The 21238-nt window shown below is 41.0% G+C and overlaps 1 protein-coding gene across 1 annotated transcript in view; it reads right to left on the bottom strand.

The window, feature by feature from the left end:
- Positions 1-21238, bottom strand: part of LOC310964003 (diacylglycerol kinase delta) — an 89178-nt gene that overhangs the window by 26622 nt on the left and 41318 nt on the right. The window contains exons 4-10 of the mRNA XM_083936961.1: positions 7271-7381; positions 7032-7112; positions 5445-5549; positions 3815-3947; positions 2364-2470; positions 1533-1658; positions 387-489 (exon numbers count right to left, since the gene is read on the bottom strand). Coding sequence (XP_083793087.1) covers positions 387-489; positions 1533-1658; positions 2364-2470; positions 3815-3947; positions 5445-5549; positions 7032-7112; positions 7271-7381 — 766 coding nt within the window. The remainder of the gene's footprint in view (positions 1-386; positions 490-1532; positions 1659-2363; positions 2471-3814; positions 3948-5444; positions 5550-7031; positions 7113-7270; positions 7382-21238) is intronic.

Genomic DNA, 21238 nt, shown 5'->3' with positions numbered 1-21238 from the left:
CATTTATGATGAAAGGGACCTTCTTTGTCTGATTTGGATATGCAAAAACAGGTAGAAATAAGACAAACGCTGCCCCAAATTCTTCTCAAAACGTCGCAAATATTCCTCTTTTCTTCAAATGTCTTAGAAGGATTCTCAAAGTATGCTCAAGTTTAAAACGTTCATTTAATTTGTTGTTTCAAAATCATAAAATACTAAAGAATAGAAAGGATTCGCTGACAGTAGAAAGAGTCGAGGGTCAGCTGCCCTCTGCGTGACATTCCTGAAGTGTGAACTTACTGTACGTGCAATACTGAGAGTCTGTATGTACGTGTGTGTGTGTGTGTGTGCGTGTATGCGTGTGTGTGTGTGTGTGTGTGTGTGTGTGTGTGTGTGTGCGTACTAACCGTCTGAGTCAATGCTGTTAAGTGCAGTTGGAGGTATGATTGACACTCGATATTGACCCAAGGGACACACCTTCCCCATTTGTTCTTTACAGCTGTTGTGGACCTGCCCACGCACATGCACGCATACACACGCACGCACGCACGCACACACACACACACACACACACAAACAGAGTCAGTGGTCTCCATAGTAATTCTATATTTCAGTAGAAGCAGAAAGGTCATTACATCCCTCTGAAACCCACCAAATGTCAGTTCTGTAACCTTTACAAATACCACTGTGATTTATTTGAGCCTGTGTTTCTGTGTGTGTGTGCGCTGAGGATTAGACTCATTAATGTGTGTGTATTTGCCCTAAACACTCAAAAGCAATCCAGCCTTTTTTCTGAGTAGAACCCTGAAACGTAATGTTGCATCTCTGTCACCGTTTGTGTCTTAAAAGGCAACTTTTCTGCTGGATTTTTGAATGAAAGCCGTCTTGTGTGTCCCTAGTTTTCGGCTGCAAAGAGTCTTTTATTATATGGATTACATCGTATTCCTCATGCTTTGGTTTTTCTTTTGCACGAGAACATTATTCTGGGGACCTGTGCTGCAGAGAGCGAGCCAAGAACGATATAAAACGTTCACATCTTACTTTGCAGATGCCCCTGAAACACACAATTTCCTGTGTGTGTAAATCGACATGTCTAATTGTTTGGTGAACAAACAAAAGAAAATGTAATCTTATGTATTAATAATGAGATATTTCAACATCTGCTTCACATGGTTTAAGACCTTTAGAACATTTTAGTTTTGCAATATCTCATATTTCCAGTGACAAATGTTGTGCTTTTGTTTTGAAGGCAGTATTACAACACTTCCTGTGTTATCCTGGACAAGTGGTTTGGCATTTGGGAGAGCTCATGTGGGACATTTAAATGAACATTTTGGCTCACTGATATGGTTTCTCCCACCAAAAAAATAATTAATTGGAAACAAGTGGACTGGCACAGACTCTATTACCATGGATACCACTACATTTATTTGTTTGATTGATACATTCTTGTATAAACTTTATAAAGGCTACGATCCTAACTGAAAATCAGCTTTCAGTGATGTCCAAAATAAACACTGACGCTGATTTGACCAGACATCAATCCCACTCACGATGGCTTTGCACCAGAGGCAGCGCCAGTCTTGCAGCCGCCGCACGCTGCCACAGTTCTTGTCACACACCACACATTTGGCACTGACTGGCAGGTTGCCTTCCAGCCACTGGTGGGGCATGAACACCTGGGGAAAAAAATATGCAAAAATACTGAGAACATGAGACATCAACCGTCCTGAGCCCAGGGCAGAAATTATTTTTATGCAAAGATCAATGGAAATTCAAAAAACAACATTGTTGACGGTTGTTATAGTCATTTAAAGCAATTCTTGATCTTAAAATGCCCCTAATAAGTTTATGGCACATTAAAACATCAAAGAAATCCACCAGGTGTTGAAACTCATCAATATTTAATTCTCATATATCTCCGATAAAAGTCTGAACAATAATTTTAATCGGTCTAAAATAAAGTTATTTGCTTCCTGCCTGTCCGTTTCCCTCGACTACTCATGCTGCATTCAAGTGCCATGGGAAGCCTGTCAAAGTGGGACCTCCTACCAGCGAATTCACTAGTCGTAGGTTCCACTTTGACAGGCATTCAAGTGCACCTTGCCTTGTTGGAGGTCCGAAACTTCGGATTTCCCATGGCACTTGAATGCAGCATTTCTATCTCAACGCACGTGTCAGGGGAGAAGGGAGCATCAGAGATCAGGTAAAGGGAAGACGGTGGGACTTTGGAGGGAACTGAGACATGCAAGAAAGGTAAAAAATTGCTTTAAGTGGTATCTAATGTCCTTTTTAAACATTATAACCTTTATTTCAAAGCTTTTTACAGCCACAACGTTGTTTTTGTTGCCGTGTTTTCTCTCAGAATGAGTCGCATCACTCACCCCTTCCTCGTCCTCAATAATGTCGTTTCCTATGGAGGCCAGTGTGGTCCATTTGCAGTTGTTGGTGGAGCGAACTGCACAGCGCTTATGAGCCTTGAACTTACAAACTGTGGACGACAGATCGATAAATTGCACGTTAGACAAACTTTTTAGAAGAAAATCTTGATGAATAAAATGCAGACACAGGACTTTTTCTACTTTAGCAAACAATTTGCACTTTTATTACTGATGTTACATGTTTTTATATACTTGTCTTTTAAATGTACGGTCTCATTTTCTATCATATATATATTATTTCCTATATTTATGCCTTTTTATGCTTATAAATGTTAATGAATGTAACCACCAAATATTTTACTATTTAATCTGTATGAAAATAGTTTGGAAAATTTAACTTTTGGTGAATAATTTCGGACTTATAATTAACTGTTGATCAGCTGATCTTTATGTTTTGCTTTCACATGAATCAAGATGAACTGTTGCTTAAATATCTACATCCTTTATTAAAATGAAATTGCACTCTATAGTTTTTGTTCATACCAGCTATATTAGATAAGTAGGAATTATGTAAAATGAAATGACAAATCAAGAACAAATTAATTAGCAGAGCATTTTGATTCATACAAACATCTAGAAGATTTTGCTTTTCGTTTAATTTTATCGCTACAAGTCACCTAAAAACCCTGCGCGTGTGTGTGTGTTCAGATTTTCCCTTACGATATCAGAGAAGTGAGGAATCAGCCTGTGAACGTTCTCATGTGTCCAGGTCGTCGTTATCCTCAAAGCAATTTCAGTCAAAAGCAACTGGACTTGGTTATATGTCTAGGAAGACGTTTCACCTCTCATCCAAGAGGCTTCATCAGTTCATGTACACATCTGACCAGGACCAGGCTGGGACTGGACCAGGACCAGGACCAGGACCAGGACCAGGCTGGGACTGGTCCAACTAACTGGTGTGGAGATCCAGGTATTTAACCTCTCACAAGGCCGATGATGTCACTGGAACCCTTTGTGCTCCAACTGCCAATGACTGTCACTCTAACGATGGTCGGTTAAATACCTGGATCTCCACACCAGACAGTTTGTCCAGTCCCAGCCTGGTCCTGGTCCTGGTCCAGTCCCAGCCTGGTCCTGGTCCTGGTCAGATGCGTACATGAACTGATGAAGCCTCTTGGATGAGAGGTGAAACGTCTTCCTAGACAAATAACCAAGTCCAGTTGCTTTGACTGAAATTGCTTTGAGGAGAAGTGAGGAATGTTTCCAAGGTGTCAGTGTGTCAACCCTGTGATGAAACCTGCCTCGCCCTGCAACATAGGCGCTATGAACCTACTTCTCTGCTTTCACACTCACCTGCTCTGAATGCTTATCTACAATGACCAGGAAACATGTACGCATGATTTCAAATGTGTGTATTCGTGTGTGTATTCGTGTGTGTGTGTTAGTCTATGTACCTTCACAGGACAGGCCGTGGGAGGTGACGCCTGGCAGAGCCTCCCTGCAGACGTTGCAGAAGGTCGGTCTGGCGTGGGAGCAGGCGTACCAGTTGTGCATCCCAGAGAAATGCTCCATGTTGAACTGGCTGGCCTAAAGGTGGGGAAATTATCGAAACTACATCAGCGGCAGTGGAAACGCGGAAACAAAAAGCTCCTCAGAGTGCTACATCAGAATATGTAGCCTGGGGAAGGAGAAGATATTGCAGAGAGGGACGGTGACTTTTTTAAATTTCATGCTGAACTACACAGCCAGAGGAACTATGGATAAGATAATGGCGTCAGCAGTACATATTGGACTTTGCGGCCGCAGGGTTGAGACATGCTGCACAAGGACAGAGACGAAAGAGGTCGATACAGAGGAGAGGATAAGTGTTAGCCTGTGCGTGTTTGACAGTTACTTCCTACAGTGGCCCTAACAGCTCAAGACAAGTAAGATCCAAGACTGTCTAAAAAACATGGCCAGAAGTCCCTCAGATATCGCAGCGTACAGATATGGAACGGCAAAGAAGCTACACGTCACTGAGAGTTTGTCATCTTTAGAACATTTTAAAAAGAGGAATTTGTAGGCACATTAAATCTCATATCATCTCATCTTCAGCATCTTATCCGGGGTCGGGTCGCGGGGGCAGCAGCTTTAGCAGGGGACCCCAAACTTCCCTTTCCCGGGCCACATTAACCAGCTCTCACTGGGGGATCCTGAGGCGTTCCCAGGCCAGTGTGGAGATCTAATCTCTCCACCTGGTCCTGGGTCTTCCCCGAGGTCTCCTCCCAGCTGGACGTGCCTGGAACACCTCCCTAGGAAGGCGCCCAGGGTTCTCCTTTCAACGCAAAGGAGCAGCGGCTCTACTCCGAGTTCCTCATGGATGGCTGAACTTCTCACCCTAACGTTAAATTCATGATGTCTAATTATGTCTCTTGATGTGCACGCACATATATTCCTTCTTGTCTATTTTGACATTTCAAATTCAAATTTTAGGATTCATAAAATCCCACTTTCACATGTCTCAACGCATTTTTAAGACTTGATTTAAGACATTTTATCACCAAGTGAAGTCTTATTTATACATTAATGAATTCAATGCCGTTTAAGACTTTACCCCCTTCCTAATTTGAAAGGCGATATTATCCGCACCCTCACAAACTTACAAAATAGCAATAATAAGAGCCACAACTCACGAAGGAGAAATAATGAGGTCTGTGTCAAAGACATAAATTAAAACCCTAAATGTGAGGAACATCCAAAGCCAAAATCCTGAGAGAATTTGATGATGGCCTATAGTCCTCAGCCTTCTTTATAGCCTATTGAAGCAGAGGGTGTGATTTTATGAGCAACATTAATCTGCGGGCAAACAGCTGAAATGAAAAGTAGATAAGAGAAAAGAGAGGAGGAGAGTGTTTTCTCCAGGAGAGCAGAAAAGGTGGATACTTTGAGAAAAGACCAGATGGGAAAAGACGTCTGACGCAGGTTCTCATTTAAACTGATCACACACTAGCTTTAATCCAAGGATCATCCATTACATTGCTAATATTGTGAGCCTGCAGAATAAATAACAATGTTAGGAAATCAAGAAAAAAAACGCCAACTAACCTCATAGGTTTCCCATTTTTGGACGGATTTGAGAGCGCCGATCCAGTCCTCCATTTCCTTCCTGCTCTCGGCACATAACATTAGCTTGCGAAACGGAGTGATCACCTGAGAAAAGACAAAAAAATAATTGTAACAATGGAGTATGGGTTTAGAAATGGTCTTTATATCTCATCTGCAGCCAAATCTATGCACCTCATATATTCATTTCTCAACATCAAATCCCATTATTGGGCAGTGAAGCTAAATGCTAAATGAGGAGGAATGCTAACATTAGCTAATTAGCACTACACACAAAGTACAGCTGAGGCTCATGGGTATGCCGTTAGTTCTGCAGGTACGTATTAGATTAATCAGAATTACAATCCATCAGAGCGGTAGCACTCAAGTCAACTTGTTTGAAGTCTTTTTCTTGGTGCGAGCCTTGTTAGACTCTTGAATTGTCTTGGACTCGATATTGGGTACTGGTCAAGTTGTTCCTGGCTGCTGGTTCAGGATCAGTTTGATGTTAGAAGATCAGACTTATTTATAGATCAATCCTGACTATATACTCACTACATTAGCACTGGAAATACATTGTTGCCTATTATGGTCTTGAACAAGACTCTATTTGCTCTGGACTCATCTGGACCTGGTTCCTGGACTTGACTCCATTCCTACAATTCATCCTTAAGGGAAACGGAATAAGGGAGTTAAGGATCACTAAAGTCAGCATGATTCATCCTCTGGGCACCATGAATGTCTGAAACCAAATTTAGTGTCCATACATCCAATAGTTGTTGAGATATTTCAGTATGGACCAAAGCGGTTCAATTCGGAGTCAACAGGTTTTTTTCACTAGCCTCCCAAGACCATCCTGATCTTGCGAGCTCTATTGTATTTTACTCAGATTAGTCTCGTCACGTGTGATGGAGAACATTTGGAGCTGTTTGCCAAGCGAGCGTCCAATCAGTGTTTGTTTGGAAGTGAGTTTAAGTGTGATGCAACGCATGCAAATCCGACATGATCGAGACCGGTTTTCAGATAGCTGTAGCCCTCATTCTGTTAGCTGCTCGCTAATGCTTTTCTCTCTCGGACCCACCTGTTAGAATATAGTCCGGGCACCTGAAGTTGTGCCTTTGATCCCTAAATTTGCGTATCACAAATGGCAGATATATATATACGTCAGTCCTCTTCTGGTTTCTCTCTCTCTCTGCACTTAACCCAGCAGTTTAGAAGCAAGACACGAGAACTTTACTTGGGTCTTGAGGAGTTGCAGCATTTATTAAAACACAAACTGAATCCAACACTGTACTTTAGCTAACATGAGACAACTTTACTGTTCATTTCCTTTCTGCAAGAACGTCCTGTCGGTATCACATTGGAAACAAACTGAAACATGGTTTAGTTCAATCCAGACCGAGACTTCCTCTTGCAGTCATGCTGAACCCAAGGTGGTACCGGGAAAAGGGCCCTAACTCTAATCCTGGATTTCAAGCCTTAAGCCTCTTCACTTGTCATAACTTGCCACTGAGAGCTGAGCCACGCATACAGTTTTGAAATGGTTTAATCCACATTGGAGACTTTTTTCAAACCAGTCTTGCTGCTTACCGTAAAGCTGTTGTTGATGTTCTTGGTGCTGGTCTCGGCCACACTGGCGTCGGATAGGTCCACTTCATCAAAAATCAGAGACTGAGGGGAACAAAGGCAAACAATACAAACATCAGCTGCTTTTTCTTTTATTGTATATCCAGGTACTGTGTGTATACTCACACCTGACCCCTCTAACTTGTGATTTTGGTTACACACACACAGAATTTTATTTTGCAAACTCCATAAAGTCCTTTTACCTTGCAGTCTTTGGCATAGTAGAGGGTCCTTCCTCTGAGTTTGAAGTACCTCCTCTTCCATCTCTGGAAAGAACTGGTCTGCTTTAACAGGATTCCCTCCTTCACACTTTTCTGTGGCAAGATGGAAAGAAGGTAAAAAAGGGGGAGTAGGGGAAAAGACAAACAGATGTCAGTGCATCCAGATCCTCTGAATAACTCAAGTGACAGCTATTCTCTCAGGTGTTTATACATAAACAGAAGGAGATCAGTTTGGATAGTGTCACTAAGACGCCTTGAGGGAATCTGTCAAGACAGGAACAGAGATGTTTACTTAAAGGACTATAGCAGTGTTTTTATGCAAACACCTACACTGGCTGAAATCCAAGTTCCTAATTCATTATCAGAAGAGGAAAAGTCAAGAAGCCCCTGGACATCTTTTACCTCGTTTTTCCAAAAATAACAGCTGTTGTATAAGAAAACGAGGAAGCTACAATGGAGCCACAGAAGGGCCACACAATAATTTGATCTGTAAAAGAATAAGAAAATAACTTTGGGGGCATAAAGAGGAACACATAAAAGAATAAATAAGTAAATCAAATGTGGGAATAAAAGTAGAAATAAATGAAATAATAAATACATGTGGAAATACAAATAAGAATAATTAAACATTTATGTACAAATTATTTCATACATTTTAAATATATATACTTCCTGCATAAAATTACTATATCTTTTATATGTATATAGGTTTAATAAACTATATATGCAATTAATTTAATTTATTTTTATAACTTTATTTTACCTTATTTTTCATTTTATTGCCTTTTGGACTGATATAAATTCATTATATAATTTTAAATTCCAATGATGTAAACAAAGGAACATAACTCAACAACAACAATGTGTGATTTAAAAAAATATATATTTATACATTCTTGAATATTAAATTATTGCATATATATATTTTTTTTTTTCCTGTTCATATTTAAATATATGTTTTATATGATGTCTGTTATTTTCATCCCTTTATTTTACCCTATTGGCTTTATTTTATATATAATTTGATTTATTTCCCTTTCCCTAAGTACACATTTTTATTTATGTATTTATTTCTCTTAATATTTACACATTTATGTTCTTATTCTTTTACATTTTTATTCTTTTTTAATGGCACTCCTATGAGTCCATAGCTACGTTTGGTGTCAGTAGGCGTGTGTGTTGTGCGGAGAGTTAACACAGCAGAAACACACACGCTGACGTCCTGTCCTGCGATTACTGGAGCAACAGAGATGAAGTGATGCGCCGAGTCGGAGGCGCAGCCATCCGAATCCGCGGGAAAAATTATTATTAACACGACGAAGATTTGATATCATAGATTTCATGTTTGACTGCATACTCGTTCTGTCTCTCTCAATATTTATGAGTACATGCCCGGAGAGCGCAGAATGCACCATGGGTAATCAATTTGAGATAGGACATTGGGGGTCGCCATGGAGATTCCTCATTTCTCGAACGAGAGGGATACCCGGGCCTGGTGATAGATACAGACACGACGCACACTGATGTAATCTTAAAACTCGGATCACGCTACGGATGGCTCCCTCCGCACGTGAACGTCTGTCACCTGCTGTAGCAACATTCCTGCACCAGAGTCGCCACGGCAGCATTAATTTGATCAGTCTCCAATGACAAACCTGTGTGTGTGTGTGTGTGTGTGTGTGTCTGTCTGTGTGTCTGTGTGTGTGTGCATTCTTGCAGAAATGTCACTGTCTTCCTGAGGTTTTCACACATCCACTACCATAAAACTGGATTAACTGGAAGTATTTGAGCAGCCACATTCTATACCGTAGTTCAAAAACCTTGTTTCTTTAAAAAAAATGACAAAAAAACCTTTGAAGAAAAGGATAAAGATGATACCAAAGATAATAGCGCAAACATTTTCAATACATTTCTGTAAAACCTCAAAATGTGTCCCATATTATCAGGAAATCATGACTCACAGGAAATGACTAATCCTGCTATTCCTTTGCATAAGCTTCTAGGACAAATGCCTTCATACTGTAATCAGTAAACACAGCAAATTAGGTCATAGATATATCTGCCTGCTCCCCTGAAGCTCTGTTTAAATCATCTGGAACAGCTTGCACAACCTGCACTGCCACTACAGCCAGTGGGCAAAGGTGAACTGTGTCTCTAAACGTGTATCAAAGATGTTGAAATAGTAGCTGTGTAATTGCATGTATAAAGGTTGCAACTTGGTTTTAATGTCCAGACAGAATAAAATCATGTCTCCAAAATATAATGTGTGGTGGTAATTCCCACCTCAAGCCAATAAAATTCAGCGAAATCATAGTTAATTGTGAATGACTGGCTCACTGGTCCTTGGCTGTTTTGTTTTCACATTGAATTTAGCAGCACAAAAAGTCAGAACTTCCTATATCATAAACAGTGATAGCTCTGTGTTAAGGCACACCAAGGTCAGACGTTTATTGATGTTTTTGCGATAACAGAATAAAATGGCGAATACGTGCTAATGCGGAAGAAGACGTGGAACGGATATTGTTTTTTGGTATCTCCAAATCAGGAGCGGACTTGTTAAATTGCACTCTAATAAAAATAAAGAACAGGACAGACGATGACAAACACATCTCTGCTCTCCACAGCGCAGGTATGTTGTTTATCTAGCGCTATCAACTAGAGTTCTCAACGGGGGGCTGGCCCTGAGCAGTTGGCTTAGCAGAAACTTGGCAGGGTCTCCAGATCGGTGCATGATCTGGGAAATCTGCCCTGAAGGAAAAAGATCCAAGACTCAGTGGGGGGGAGCTTCGCCACCTGCAATGGCAGCTACGCAACAAGCTGACAGCATGACAAGAGAAAGTGTGTGAACTTTTAAATGGAAGACAGAAATTAACAAATAGAACATAATAATGCGAAACACGACACTTGAAAAGAGTGAATGGGGCCTTAGTTAGCATTGCATTAAAGTTACTCTACAAGGAAAGAACAAGTCAATGCATCACTGGGTTTGCTGTTAATACAAAAAGGACAAGGGTGATTTAGTAAGTTACAATCAACCAAGATGGTAAATGGACTTGTACTTATATAGCGCCTTTCTAGTCATCTGACGACTCAAGGCGCTTCACAGCGTCTGTCACATTCACCCGTTCACACAGACATTCACACTGATGGCAGTGGACATCTACATACCATCTAATCTGATCTAACCACGGGGAGCAATTCGGGGTTCAGTGTCTTGCCCAAGGACACTTCGACATGTGGACTGGGGGGAGGTGGGGATCGAACCACCAATCTCTCGAACGGAGGACGACCCACTCTTCCACTAAGCCACAGCCTTTCTTTCCCACAAGCAAGATGTCTCTAATGCGCTTGGAAAAGAATAGAAAAATGTCTGACAACATAATGCCATAATTCTAAGTATTCTTACTTTACGACAGGGGTCTTAAAAACGATACTCTACTATATACAATACTTACTAGCTAGCTGCTTGCTAGTAGCCTACAGTACCTTGCAAATCTTGCGTTTGTACAGAAGTTTTCATGTTTTTTAACTGTCTGTCTTTGCAGTTAATGGCCTTGGCTGTCTGCACAGAGGGAGTAATACACGGCAGAAGCACCTCCGAAAAACAGCGATCAAATCAAATTCACCACTCCATCTCTATCTCATTTCTCGTATCTGTGTGTGTTTGAGTACATATGCATGATATATCCCGCACATGAGGCTTCTTGTGCTCCCACGGTACATGTCTTTTTCTTAGAATAAATGTGCTTTTGTGCCCCGAAGGAGAGTGAATCTCATATTGTTACACCGGTACAGAGAAAGAAAGAGAGGAAGAGCAAGAAGAAGGGAAGGATTGATGGTGGAAGGTATGATAAATAGCCCACTGGTATGGATCATTAGCGAGACCAGATGGGGAAGGAAACAGAGCGGTGACAGCAGCGAGAAGAGCAAACAGCGAGAAGCTTCACAAAAATGCAGGAATAACAACAAACAGGAAGATGAAAAAGAACCAAACAAAAGAACGAGACAATTCCTTGAGGAGAAAAGAAGGAAAAACAAACAAGAAGGTGTTGCGGCCTCTTTTGACGGAACCACCTGATACGTTGGAGATAACGGCGAGGTGCAACACCCTTCTTCTGCCGCCAATCAGGCTTATCTGTGGTTGCCACAGCAACACAAACAGGAGCTGTCAGTCAAGAAGCTAATCAGAGTGGCTTTGTTTGACAAAAGCGGCTAATGACATAGCAACCACTGATATAGCTGAAGGACATACAGTGCTGTAAGTTCAACCCGACTCAGGATGTCGCAATCTAGGTGTGAAACTTAGAGGCAAGGTGGCTGTAAAACTAATGCCCAGGTGCTAAAGTCTGACTGGGCTAGCTTACTTTCCTGTGAAAAATACCTTTGAGCCATTTAGTGAAACAGAAAACAGGTACGATATATGGAAACACTTGAGTATTTGAATTTAAAATCAGTAAGTTGTTACACTCAGTTGATGGTTTATTAGCTACATATAGTTAAAACTACTGCTAACATTTAAACCAGGGATGTCAAAGTCAAATACATCAGAGGGCCAAAAAAATTTGCTACAAGCCGAGGGCCGGACCGGTTCACTGTTTATTAAAACATATTAAAATGATTGCAAATAACCTATTGAACCAAGACCTAACACAGTGTACCGTATTTTATTTAAAAATTAAATTAATAATCCAATATTTTTGTACGGCTCTGTCAGTAATTTCAGGTGAAAACATTTTTCAACAGGCTCACAGACAAAAAAGGAAATGTCCTTCAAAAATAAAATGTGTTCCTTAATATCAAGATAAAGACGCGCAGCTTAGTGAACATGTGCTTGAAACACGCTGTTCTCATCGTCCACCTTTCCTTTAGCCGTTATTGGGGAGGGGGGGTGCTGAAAGTTGACATCTGCCCTGAATGCTGACCAATAATGAAGCCGAGGCGGCCCAGTTGCGGCGCTGCAGTGAGTTCCGTTGCATTGTGGGTAATGTAGTTTTGGTGCGTGGAAAACACCAGCAGGCGGCTGTGGCGTGCGGGCCGGTTCTAATACTAATTAAATATCATCCCGGGGGCCAAGATCATTCATTCTTGCCTTGACTTTGACACCCATGATGTAAACAAACTGTTTAAAACTAGTGTTTCTACAGTTTTGTCCACCCCATTTTGTATCACTGTTGACTAAATATTCATTTATTCTTTATGTGGATGCCCATTAGCTTCCACAAAGTAAACTATCAATAAAAAACCCTTATTTAACATCATGCAATAAAATAAACCCTAGAATTACAAACTGCAGCCACAATATGACCATGAAGCCGTGAAGCAGGGCTGTTGTATTAGACCGCATTAGATTTAGGTGGTAGTAAAAAATAAACTGGTATATAAAGAATAACATAAAAGGGAAGTAATTAACAAGCTCTGAAAAATACCACAGTGGTAGTAAGCATCATAATCATGTTGAGCAATCAAATCTTAATTGACATTCACTGGATCAAGTCCGCCGTATATTCACCTCGGTCACATTTCATGAGTTGTGCTCAAAAGAAAAGTGTTGTGTTACGTGAGCCAGGAATATGGCGAATATCCTGAATTAACACTAAGAGTTCAGAGAGACAAAGGTTAGAATATGCATGTTGTGAGTGTGCTTCTAGATAAAAACTTTCAAGTGCATCCCCTTTATTGAAACAAGGAGGTTAGTTCACATGCGAGTAATAGTTCAGTGTATTTTTTTGCTTGTTGTTTTTGTTTTATGTAAAGTGCCTGTGAGCGTCTTTCAAAGCACTGTACAAATAAAAGGGATCTAATCTGCAAAAGTCAGTTGAGCAGGCGAAGATAAAGTTGTCACGGCAAGACTTTTTCCGCGAGCAGTTTACCGTAAAAAGGTTGCACATTTAGTTTGTTTTCTGATGAAGGGAACGTTAAGCGACCGTTTTAGCCTGTAACGCCGTCCTTTGGAGCTTTGGAATTCAATTTAGCAGGCGATAAAAAGCCTTCGTCTCCCGAGATCTGGGTGCAAAGTTTAACCACGTACTCGGGATTACTATGGAGACGAGATATAGAATAAACCAGGCTGCCTTCACTGAGAATACTCACATTATTATGCACATGGCTGCAACGTGCGTGACCTTCTCCCAACGGCTCCTCTGGGCCATTTCTGTAGCTAATAATACGATTTTAATCAAGTCGCCTGATTGAATAAGACTTAAGCTTCCTTCTGATTGGCTAGCTGCAAAAAGGTATATAAAAAAAAAAGCACACGTGTAGTGTACACGCCTGCGAAAACACAACATACAGTGTATGCAAAGGTCAGGTTGTGCACCAGCTCACGGTCATACAGAAGCCATTGATGGGTTTCTCCTCTCCGGCTGAGAGATGTTGTCAGACAGATCAGTGTATTCATTAGAGCAGGACTAATTACATCACAACAATCAGCCCCAGAAGACCTGATGTGCACACACAAACACACACACACAGAAGAGCTGTGAAGTGGATTTGCAAGCAAGAGCACATTAACACATAAACTTACTCATCTGCAAAATGCACACAGTCAAACAGAGCTCTGAAGTGCACCCACACACAAATCGGACTGATTCAACCCTTCTCTCTCTCTCTCTCTCTTCTCGAGTCAGCTACATTTAACAACTCGACCACACACACACACACACACACACACACACACACACACACACACAGGCACATGCACACAGCCCTGCATGACTGAACAACAAATCCCTGGATTTCTATTTATTTCTGAGACTGCAGAGTGACCTGGAGGCTGACATCAGATGTGGATGTTTAACTAAAGTCTGAGTAAAAAAGCTTCATGTGGTTCTTTGACATCAGGAGTCAAGACATGATTTAGTGATGAACAACAGCCTCCACTGATAAGACCAATTGTAGGGAAGATGAGCTCAAGCCATTGAAACTTCTCACCTACTTTGAGATGAAAGCAGGGCTGGATATTACCCAATATACTGTGGGTCATTTCGTATCATATATTGTGATGTTTATAATGAAGATAATGGATATTAGTCTATATAAAATCACCACATGCTAATGTTATTTGTATATACTCCTGTGTAAGGCTGTGGTTTGATCTTTAAAATGTTAGAAAATGGTGGAAAATACTGTTGTGAGTGTTTCCAAAAGCACAACTCAGAGATATTTGGTCAACTGCCATAAGATCCCAAACAAACAATCATACTGAGGAAGCTTCAATAAGATCATTTTGACTTTTTTCTTCTTTAAAAATGACTTAAAACTAATTCATCAATTATCAAAATAGTTGGCGATGGGGGTGTGACGAGACCCTCGGCTCATGAGACGAGACGAGATCTTAACTCTACTTTTAACAATCAGTATTTTCTTAATTTTGATTTTAGCAGAGAGCTGCGGTGGTGCTGCAGGTGTCTGTGCATAGTGCTCGTGTTAGCCGCGGTGTAGCCTACAGTACTTACGCCGGTACAGTATACCCACATCCGCGTTTCCTTCTGCCGTAGGCTTATATGTGTTTTGAACATTTATAAACTGTATCTATCGTATATTGACTGATCAACTCCTTCCTAACTTGTTGCACTGGGAAGTAAATTGAAATAAAGTCAGTGAATCCGTTAAATACGGTTGATTTCTTCCCATGGAGCCGACATGAAAACGTGACGTGTTCCTTTCATTTATCACCCTTCTTTTAAATTCTGTCACAAAACATTTTGGGGTTCTCATTGCACAATAACATCTCATTTAATGTGACAAATAAGTGCAATAACCAGGAGCCCTTCACATTGGACGACACATTTGTCCTCTCTCTCTCTGTCGTGGTCATGTTGGTGCGTTGTCTGAATCTCGTGGCGCGATATCTCGTCACATCCCTAGTTGGCGATTAATTGAATAATCGATTAATCATTGCTGCTCTACTCTTATGTGGATTCATTCCTCGACAAATGATTCATTTTATCAGGAACTTTAGTGAAAAAGAACATAACGTGCAAGGATCAGTCTGTAAAGCGTCGCCCGAACGGTGTAATGCAGTTTGGATACAGGTTTCACGACATTGTGATAGAGACAAACGTCGCAAAAATATTCATGATAAGACATTTTTTCCGATGTATATCTTCATATTTCCCAGTCACAGTTTACAGTCATTTGCATGTAAGTGCTGCAAAGTTATGAGAAGCATTTTCTAACGAGATATCGTGTGATTGTTGGTGCAGACCGATTCATTCGACAGCTTAATTGGGTCAAATATTGACAGAGTGATGTCACACTGAATCATCCTTCCATGGTTGTCTTTATGTCAACGAATCCCATGAAAGGACCAAAACAAACAATTCATTGATCCAACTGACAAGCAGAGTGTGTGTGGCTCAGGCCTCATATCGCTTAGTCCTCCGAAAACTCATAAAAGAACCACGCAGTAGAAAATAGTTCCCCCCCACCCCCACAAAAAATGCACTATTTACTATGAAATGTTTGTAATGTTTACTAAAAAGAAGGTAAATAAATACATTTTTTTCTTTTTTTCTTGATTATATTTATGAACTCTATAATTCATCTCCCCCCGGTCAGGTAAGGAACAGTGGAGACACTGTGTCCTGAGAAAAATGTCACTTGATATCACTTTATATCATCACTGCATCACTTTATATCATCACTGCATCACTTTATATCACTTTATATCACTTTATATCATCACTGCATCACGTTATATCATCACTACATCACTTGATATCATCACTGCATCACTTTATATCATCACTGCATCACTTTATATCATCACTGCATCACTTTATATCATCACTGCATCACTTTATATCATCACTACATCACTTTATATCATCACTGCATCACTTTATATCATCACTACATCACTTTATATCATCACTGCATCACTTTATATCATCACTGCATCACTTTATATCATCACTGCATCACTTTATATCATCACTGCATCACTTTATATCATCACTGCATCACTTTATATCATCACTGCATCACTTTATATCATCACTGCATCACTTTATATCACTTTATATCATCACTGCATCACTTTATATCATCACTACATCACTTTATATCATCACTGCATCACTTTATATCATCACTACATCACTTTATATCATCACTGCATCACTTTATATCATCACTGCATCACTTTATATCATCACTGCATCACTTTATATCATCACTGCATCACTTTATATCATCACTGCATCACTGCATCACTTTATATCATCACTGCATCACTTTATATCATCACTGCATCACTTTATATCACTTTATATCATCACTGCATCACTTGATATCATCACTGCATCACTTTATATCATCACTGCATCACTTTATATCACTTTATATCATCACTGCATCACTTGATATCATCACTGCATCACTTTATATCACTTTATATCATCACTGCATCACTTTATATAACTTTATATCATCCCTGCATCACTTTATATCATCACTGCATCACTTTATATCATCACTGCATCACTTTATATCACTTTATATCATCACTGCATCACTTTATATAACTTTATATCACTTTATATCACTTTATATCATCACTGCATCACTTTCTATCACTTTATATCATCACTGCATCACTTTATATCACTTTATATCATCACTGCACCACTTTATATCACTTTATATCATCACTGCATCACTTTATTTAGTTGCACTGTAACTTAGTTCAGTGTTATTAGTTATCGCTCCTTATCACTTATTTAGTTTGTACTTATTTTATTTCAGTATGCTGCTCAACTGCACGCTGCGTATTGTTGTATATTGTATAAACCTACGTTTAACCAAGATGTCTGTTGCTTTCTGTCACATTAGTTATTGTTTGATTTATTTGATGTTAGCTTTATTTTGATTTGATTTATGTTTTTATGTTTATTGTCACTCTGATCCTTTCCCACCTTTGTAATGAAACTGTTGCACAGTAATCTCCCTCTGGATAAATAAAGCTTCTTCAATCTTGAATCCTATTTGTGAAAATAAAAATCAAGCACTTTTCAAGCATTTTAAGACGCATTTTCCAGCACCTTACTGTTGGTAAATTACACATATATATCGAGTACATACAGTATCTGGATTATTGTACTTATATGTCAAATTAAATGAGATGTTATTGTACAATGAAAAAACCCCAAATGTTTTGTGACAGCGCTCTACAGAAGGGTGACAAATTACCGTAACACATGTCACCTGTATGTGGGTACACTTTGCATCCTATAAGTTAAATTCCAGGGACTTTATTCACAATCCAAGACCTTTCCAAACCTCTAGGACACCACATATCAAGGACTATTACCAGTGAATCCTCCTCAACGCAGGTCACTCTCACAGCACTGGGCAGCTCCTTCAGCAACAGACTGATACACCCTGAGTGTGCGAAGGAGAGGTATCGCAGGTCCTTCCTTCCTGCTGCTGTCAGACTTTACAATCAGCACTGCTCCCAATAGACTATTGACCTCATCCTGTCCCCTGCACTGTGCAACATGCCTGTACTAAGGTCACTTCTGTTTTTGCACTATTTGGTCATGTTAACTCATATTTATTTATTCCATATTAAATTATTACAAAACAAACAAAACAAGAACAACTGCACTGTATCATGCGAATATGTATATGTGTCTATTTCTATTTATTACCTTTTTAAATTTAACTTTAGTGCTTATTTTCGCTATTTTTTGTATCTTTTATCTTATTTTATCTTATTTTGTAATATTCTGTTGCTGCTGTGACAAAAGAATTTCCCCGTCTGCGGGACATTAAAGGTTTTCTGATTCTGAAAAAAGCAAAAAGTTTGCACTCTACCAACATGATTTCATCTTTCTCTAGCAGAATAACAAAATGCCAAGCGGGACAGCACACAGCCGCGGTGTAAATGCGGAATTTGCCAGTTCAAAACCGACTTTGAACTGACACCAAATCACTGCACACCCACTGCTGGAGCTTCCTGTTTCCTGAAATCTGTCAGAATAAAATCACTATCAACCAATATCATCTTTAAAACATTGCCACAATACCCTCTATGAATAATATCCTGCTTTAGTGTCACGTCTAAGGGTCTTTTTGATGTTAGTACGTCTGCGCTCACACTGACCTGACCCACCAGGCGACTCTCCTGGGACTTCTCACTGTGACTGGACTCCAGTTGGTCCTCATGGCTGAGCTGGTCGTCGTCCCCCTGTCCTCCTCCCTCACAGCGAAACAATAGGGGTGCCATGCAGCACCCGCTGGGCTGACACAACCCCGGCATCGGCAGCGCCCGCTGATGACCTCAGTGTCTGTACTATCTGAGCTAACACAGTGAAACGATGGCCTTTACCTCCAGTGGCACAATGACTCTCAACTTTGGATCTTTTTAATGTTATTTAGATCATTCTCTACACGGCCGCTTCTTCCTTCTCGTCGTAAAAAAATATTTCTTCTACCTTTTATACACAAAATTTCCCTTTAACCTGCTTTATATCGCTCTCTTACACACACACAGACACACACGCCTCAGCAGTAACTCATTCCAGACAATACAATCCTACTTCCTCTCTCTCAAACTTCCCTTGTCTTTAGCCACGCCCCTTCAGGTGTGCTGTAGGACATGCCTCTTCAGTGTGTGTTAATGTGCCTCTCTCTATCTCGCTCTCTCTCACACACAAACACACACACACACACACATTCTGAAGATAAGGCGGCGCATGCAAATGAGCTCTGGCACATGACACACACCTGAGACTGGTGGTGTGTGTGTGTGTGTCTGTGTGTTCATGAAAGAACAAGCCTATTTCCTTGAGGCTATTAATAGAACTGGAAGAACCTGATTGCCCATGAGAGCGCGCACACACACACACACACACAGACACACACACACACACACACGCACAAAGAGAGAGAGGGAGAGAGGGAGAGAGAGAGAAAAAGAGAGAGGGAATAAAAGGGTTGTTGCTGTTGCTTGAATGCTAATTTAGGAAATTAAATAAGTTTTAAAACTCACACATACAGGAATGTACACATGCACGCAAACACATATTCTCGTACATCTGCATTTGTGAGGACATTCATTGACAGAATGCATTCCCAAGCCCCTACCCCTAAACTAAACCAAATTCAAACCTTAACCTTAAAACCAACTCTTAACCCCCCAAACAGGCCTTTGAAATAGTGAGGACATGTAGGCCGGTCCTCACTTTTCATAAAGGTCTGGGTCCTCAAAAAGACAGATGTACAAATACACACATATACACACGTCATGTCAATGAGGAGGTTAAAGAGGACTATTCTACTTAAAATAACTGAAAAAGTCACCGTGGTCACACAAACTCATGTCCTGCCAGCCTGCATGAGCGGTCCTGACTGTGTGTGTGTGTGTGTCTGTGTGTGTGTGTTCACGTCTGCTGCCCACGCGTCGTCATCAGACTACTTTCAGTGTCAGATCAGCGTCTCATCTGCCAAGGCAAATTACCGCGAGTGTGCGCGCGTGCATATGCGTGAGTGTGTATGTTTTCCGCCAGTCGGCATATCATTCCGTCTTTAATGAGCAGAAACATGCTGTTCCCTGCAGACTCGCTCACTGACACCAACTCCCTCTCTCTCTCTCTGTCCTTCTGTCTCTCCCCCTCAATTCCCTTCAGTCCCCCCCACCCCCCCTTTCTCTCTATCCAAATCACTCGCAGTTAAAATCAATTCAGAATTAGGTCAAAAGGGATTCATTAGCGACTTTAATGAGTCACGTAGCCAAAGTCATTTAGGTGAAATGACTCCGATAATATGCATGTTATCTCTGTCGAGTTCCTTTGTGCGCCTGATGGAAACACGCAGGTCCACTCGGGCCCACGCTGCTTCATCAGTGACCACACCTGTCTCTCTTAATACGTGTTAACATCACAAAAGTTATGCATTTCACACGTGTTATCACCTACACAAAGGTCAATCGGCTCAGGTGAACGCGAGTAAAGCTGGGATTGTTTTTCCGCGGCAAAAAGGAGCTAAACCGCAAAATCACTGAGGATATACTGCATCAAAGAGAATTCAAGGAGAAGAAGGAGCAGCAGCGGGACACGTAGAAACATCCTTGACATTTGAATTCATCGGATGACATTCGGGACTTTACGAGATACACTCCTTTTCTATATTTGTGCGACATGCAGTCAAACCAGGCGTAGAGGCTAAGCTAAGCTTTAAGCTCCTGAGGTGCTTCACCAAGGCTAGAATAATTAACACACTTTTTAACCTTGTTCGATCAATGAAAGCCATTGGTTGCATTTACTTCTTTCAGGGCGCACTCACGCTGTCCATCCGTACCATGCCCAAACAGGTTTTACGGGTAAAGCCTAGTTCGTTTGACCAGTGTGAGTGCAACCGTACCGTGCCTAGTTGCGGCCAGCTTGCCGGCCGCACACCGTTTGGGAGAGGTGGGCTTTTGTAGAGAGTGTTTGCACATGTATGAGCACGAGCGTGCGCATGTGTACGAGCACGAGGCCTACGGCAGCTCTGACGTCATTTTCTGTGCGCCCGTTGGGACATAGAAAAAAGAAGGAGGGACCATGCGCGGACATTTAAAACAATGGCGGCGAAAGGTTCACGTTGGTGTGATGCGGAGGTGGAGTGTTTACTGCAGATTTGGTCGATGAAAAGATTCAAAAACAGTCGACAAGACGCACAAAAACTCTGAGGGCTATGTAAAGATTTGTAAACAAAGCCATGCATCGCGATGACGTCATCAATGCGTGTGACGTGTTGCGGCGTGATGACGTATAGGCAGCAAGAAGCATTCTCCGAGGCCCAGGTAGTGTGAGTACAAACGGGCCTGAAGGGGGGGACAAGGACCCTAAAGCACAGGGCACGGGACGGACGGACAGTGTGAGTGCACCCTTAGTTCTTCATAGTTTCTTCTTTAAAAATGCGGTTTGTATATGACCGGGTAGTGGTGTGGCGTTCCCGTCGTGCACG

The sequence above is a fragment of the Echiichthys vipera genome, assembly GCF_963691815.1.
Source record: "Echiichthys vipera genome assembly, chromosome: 22".
Lineage (NCBI taxonomy): Eukaryota > Metazoa > Chordata > Actinopteri > Perciformes > Trachinidae > Echiichthys > Echiichthys vipera.
Note: the sequence above shows the minus strand (reverse complement) of the source record. Positions and strands in the feature narration are given on the sequence as shown.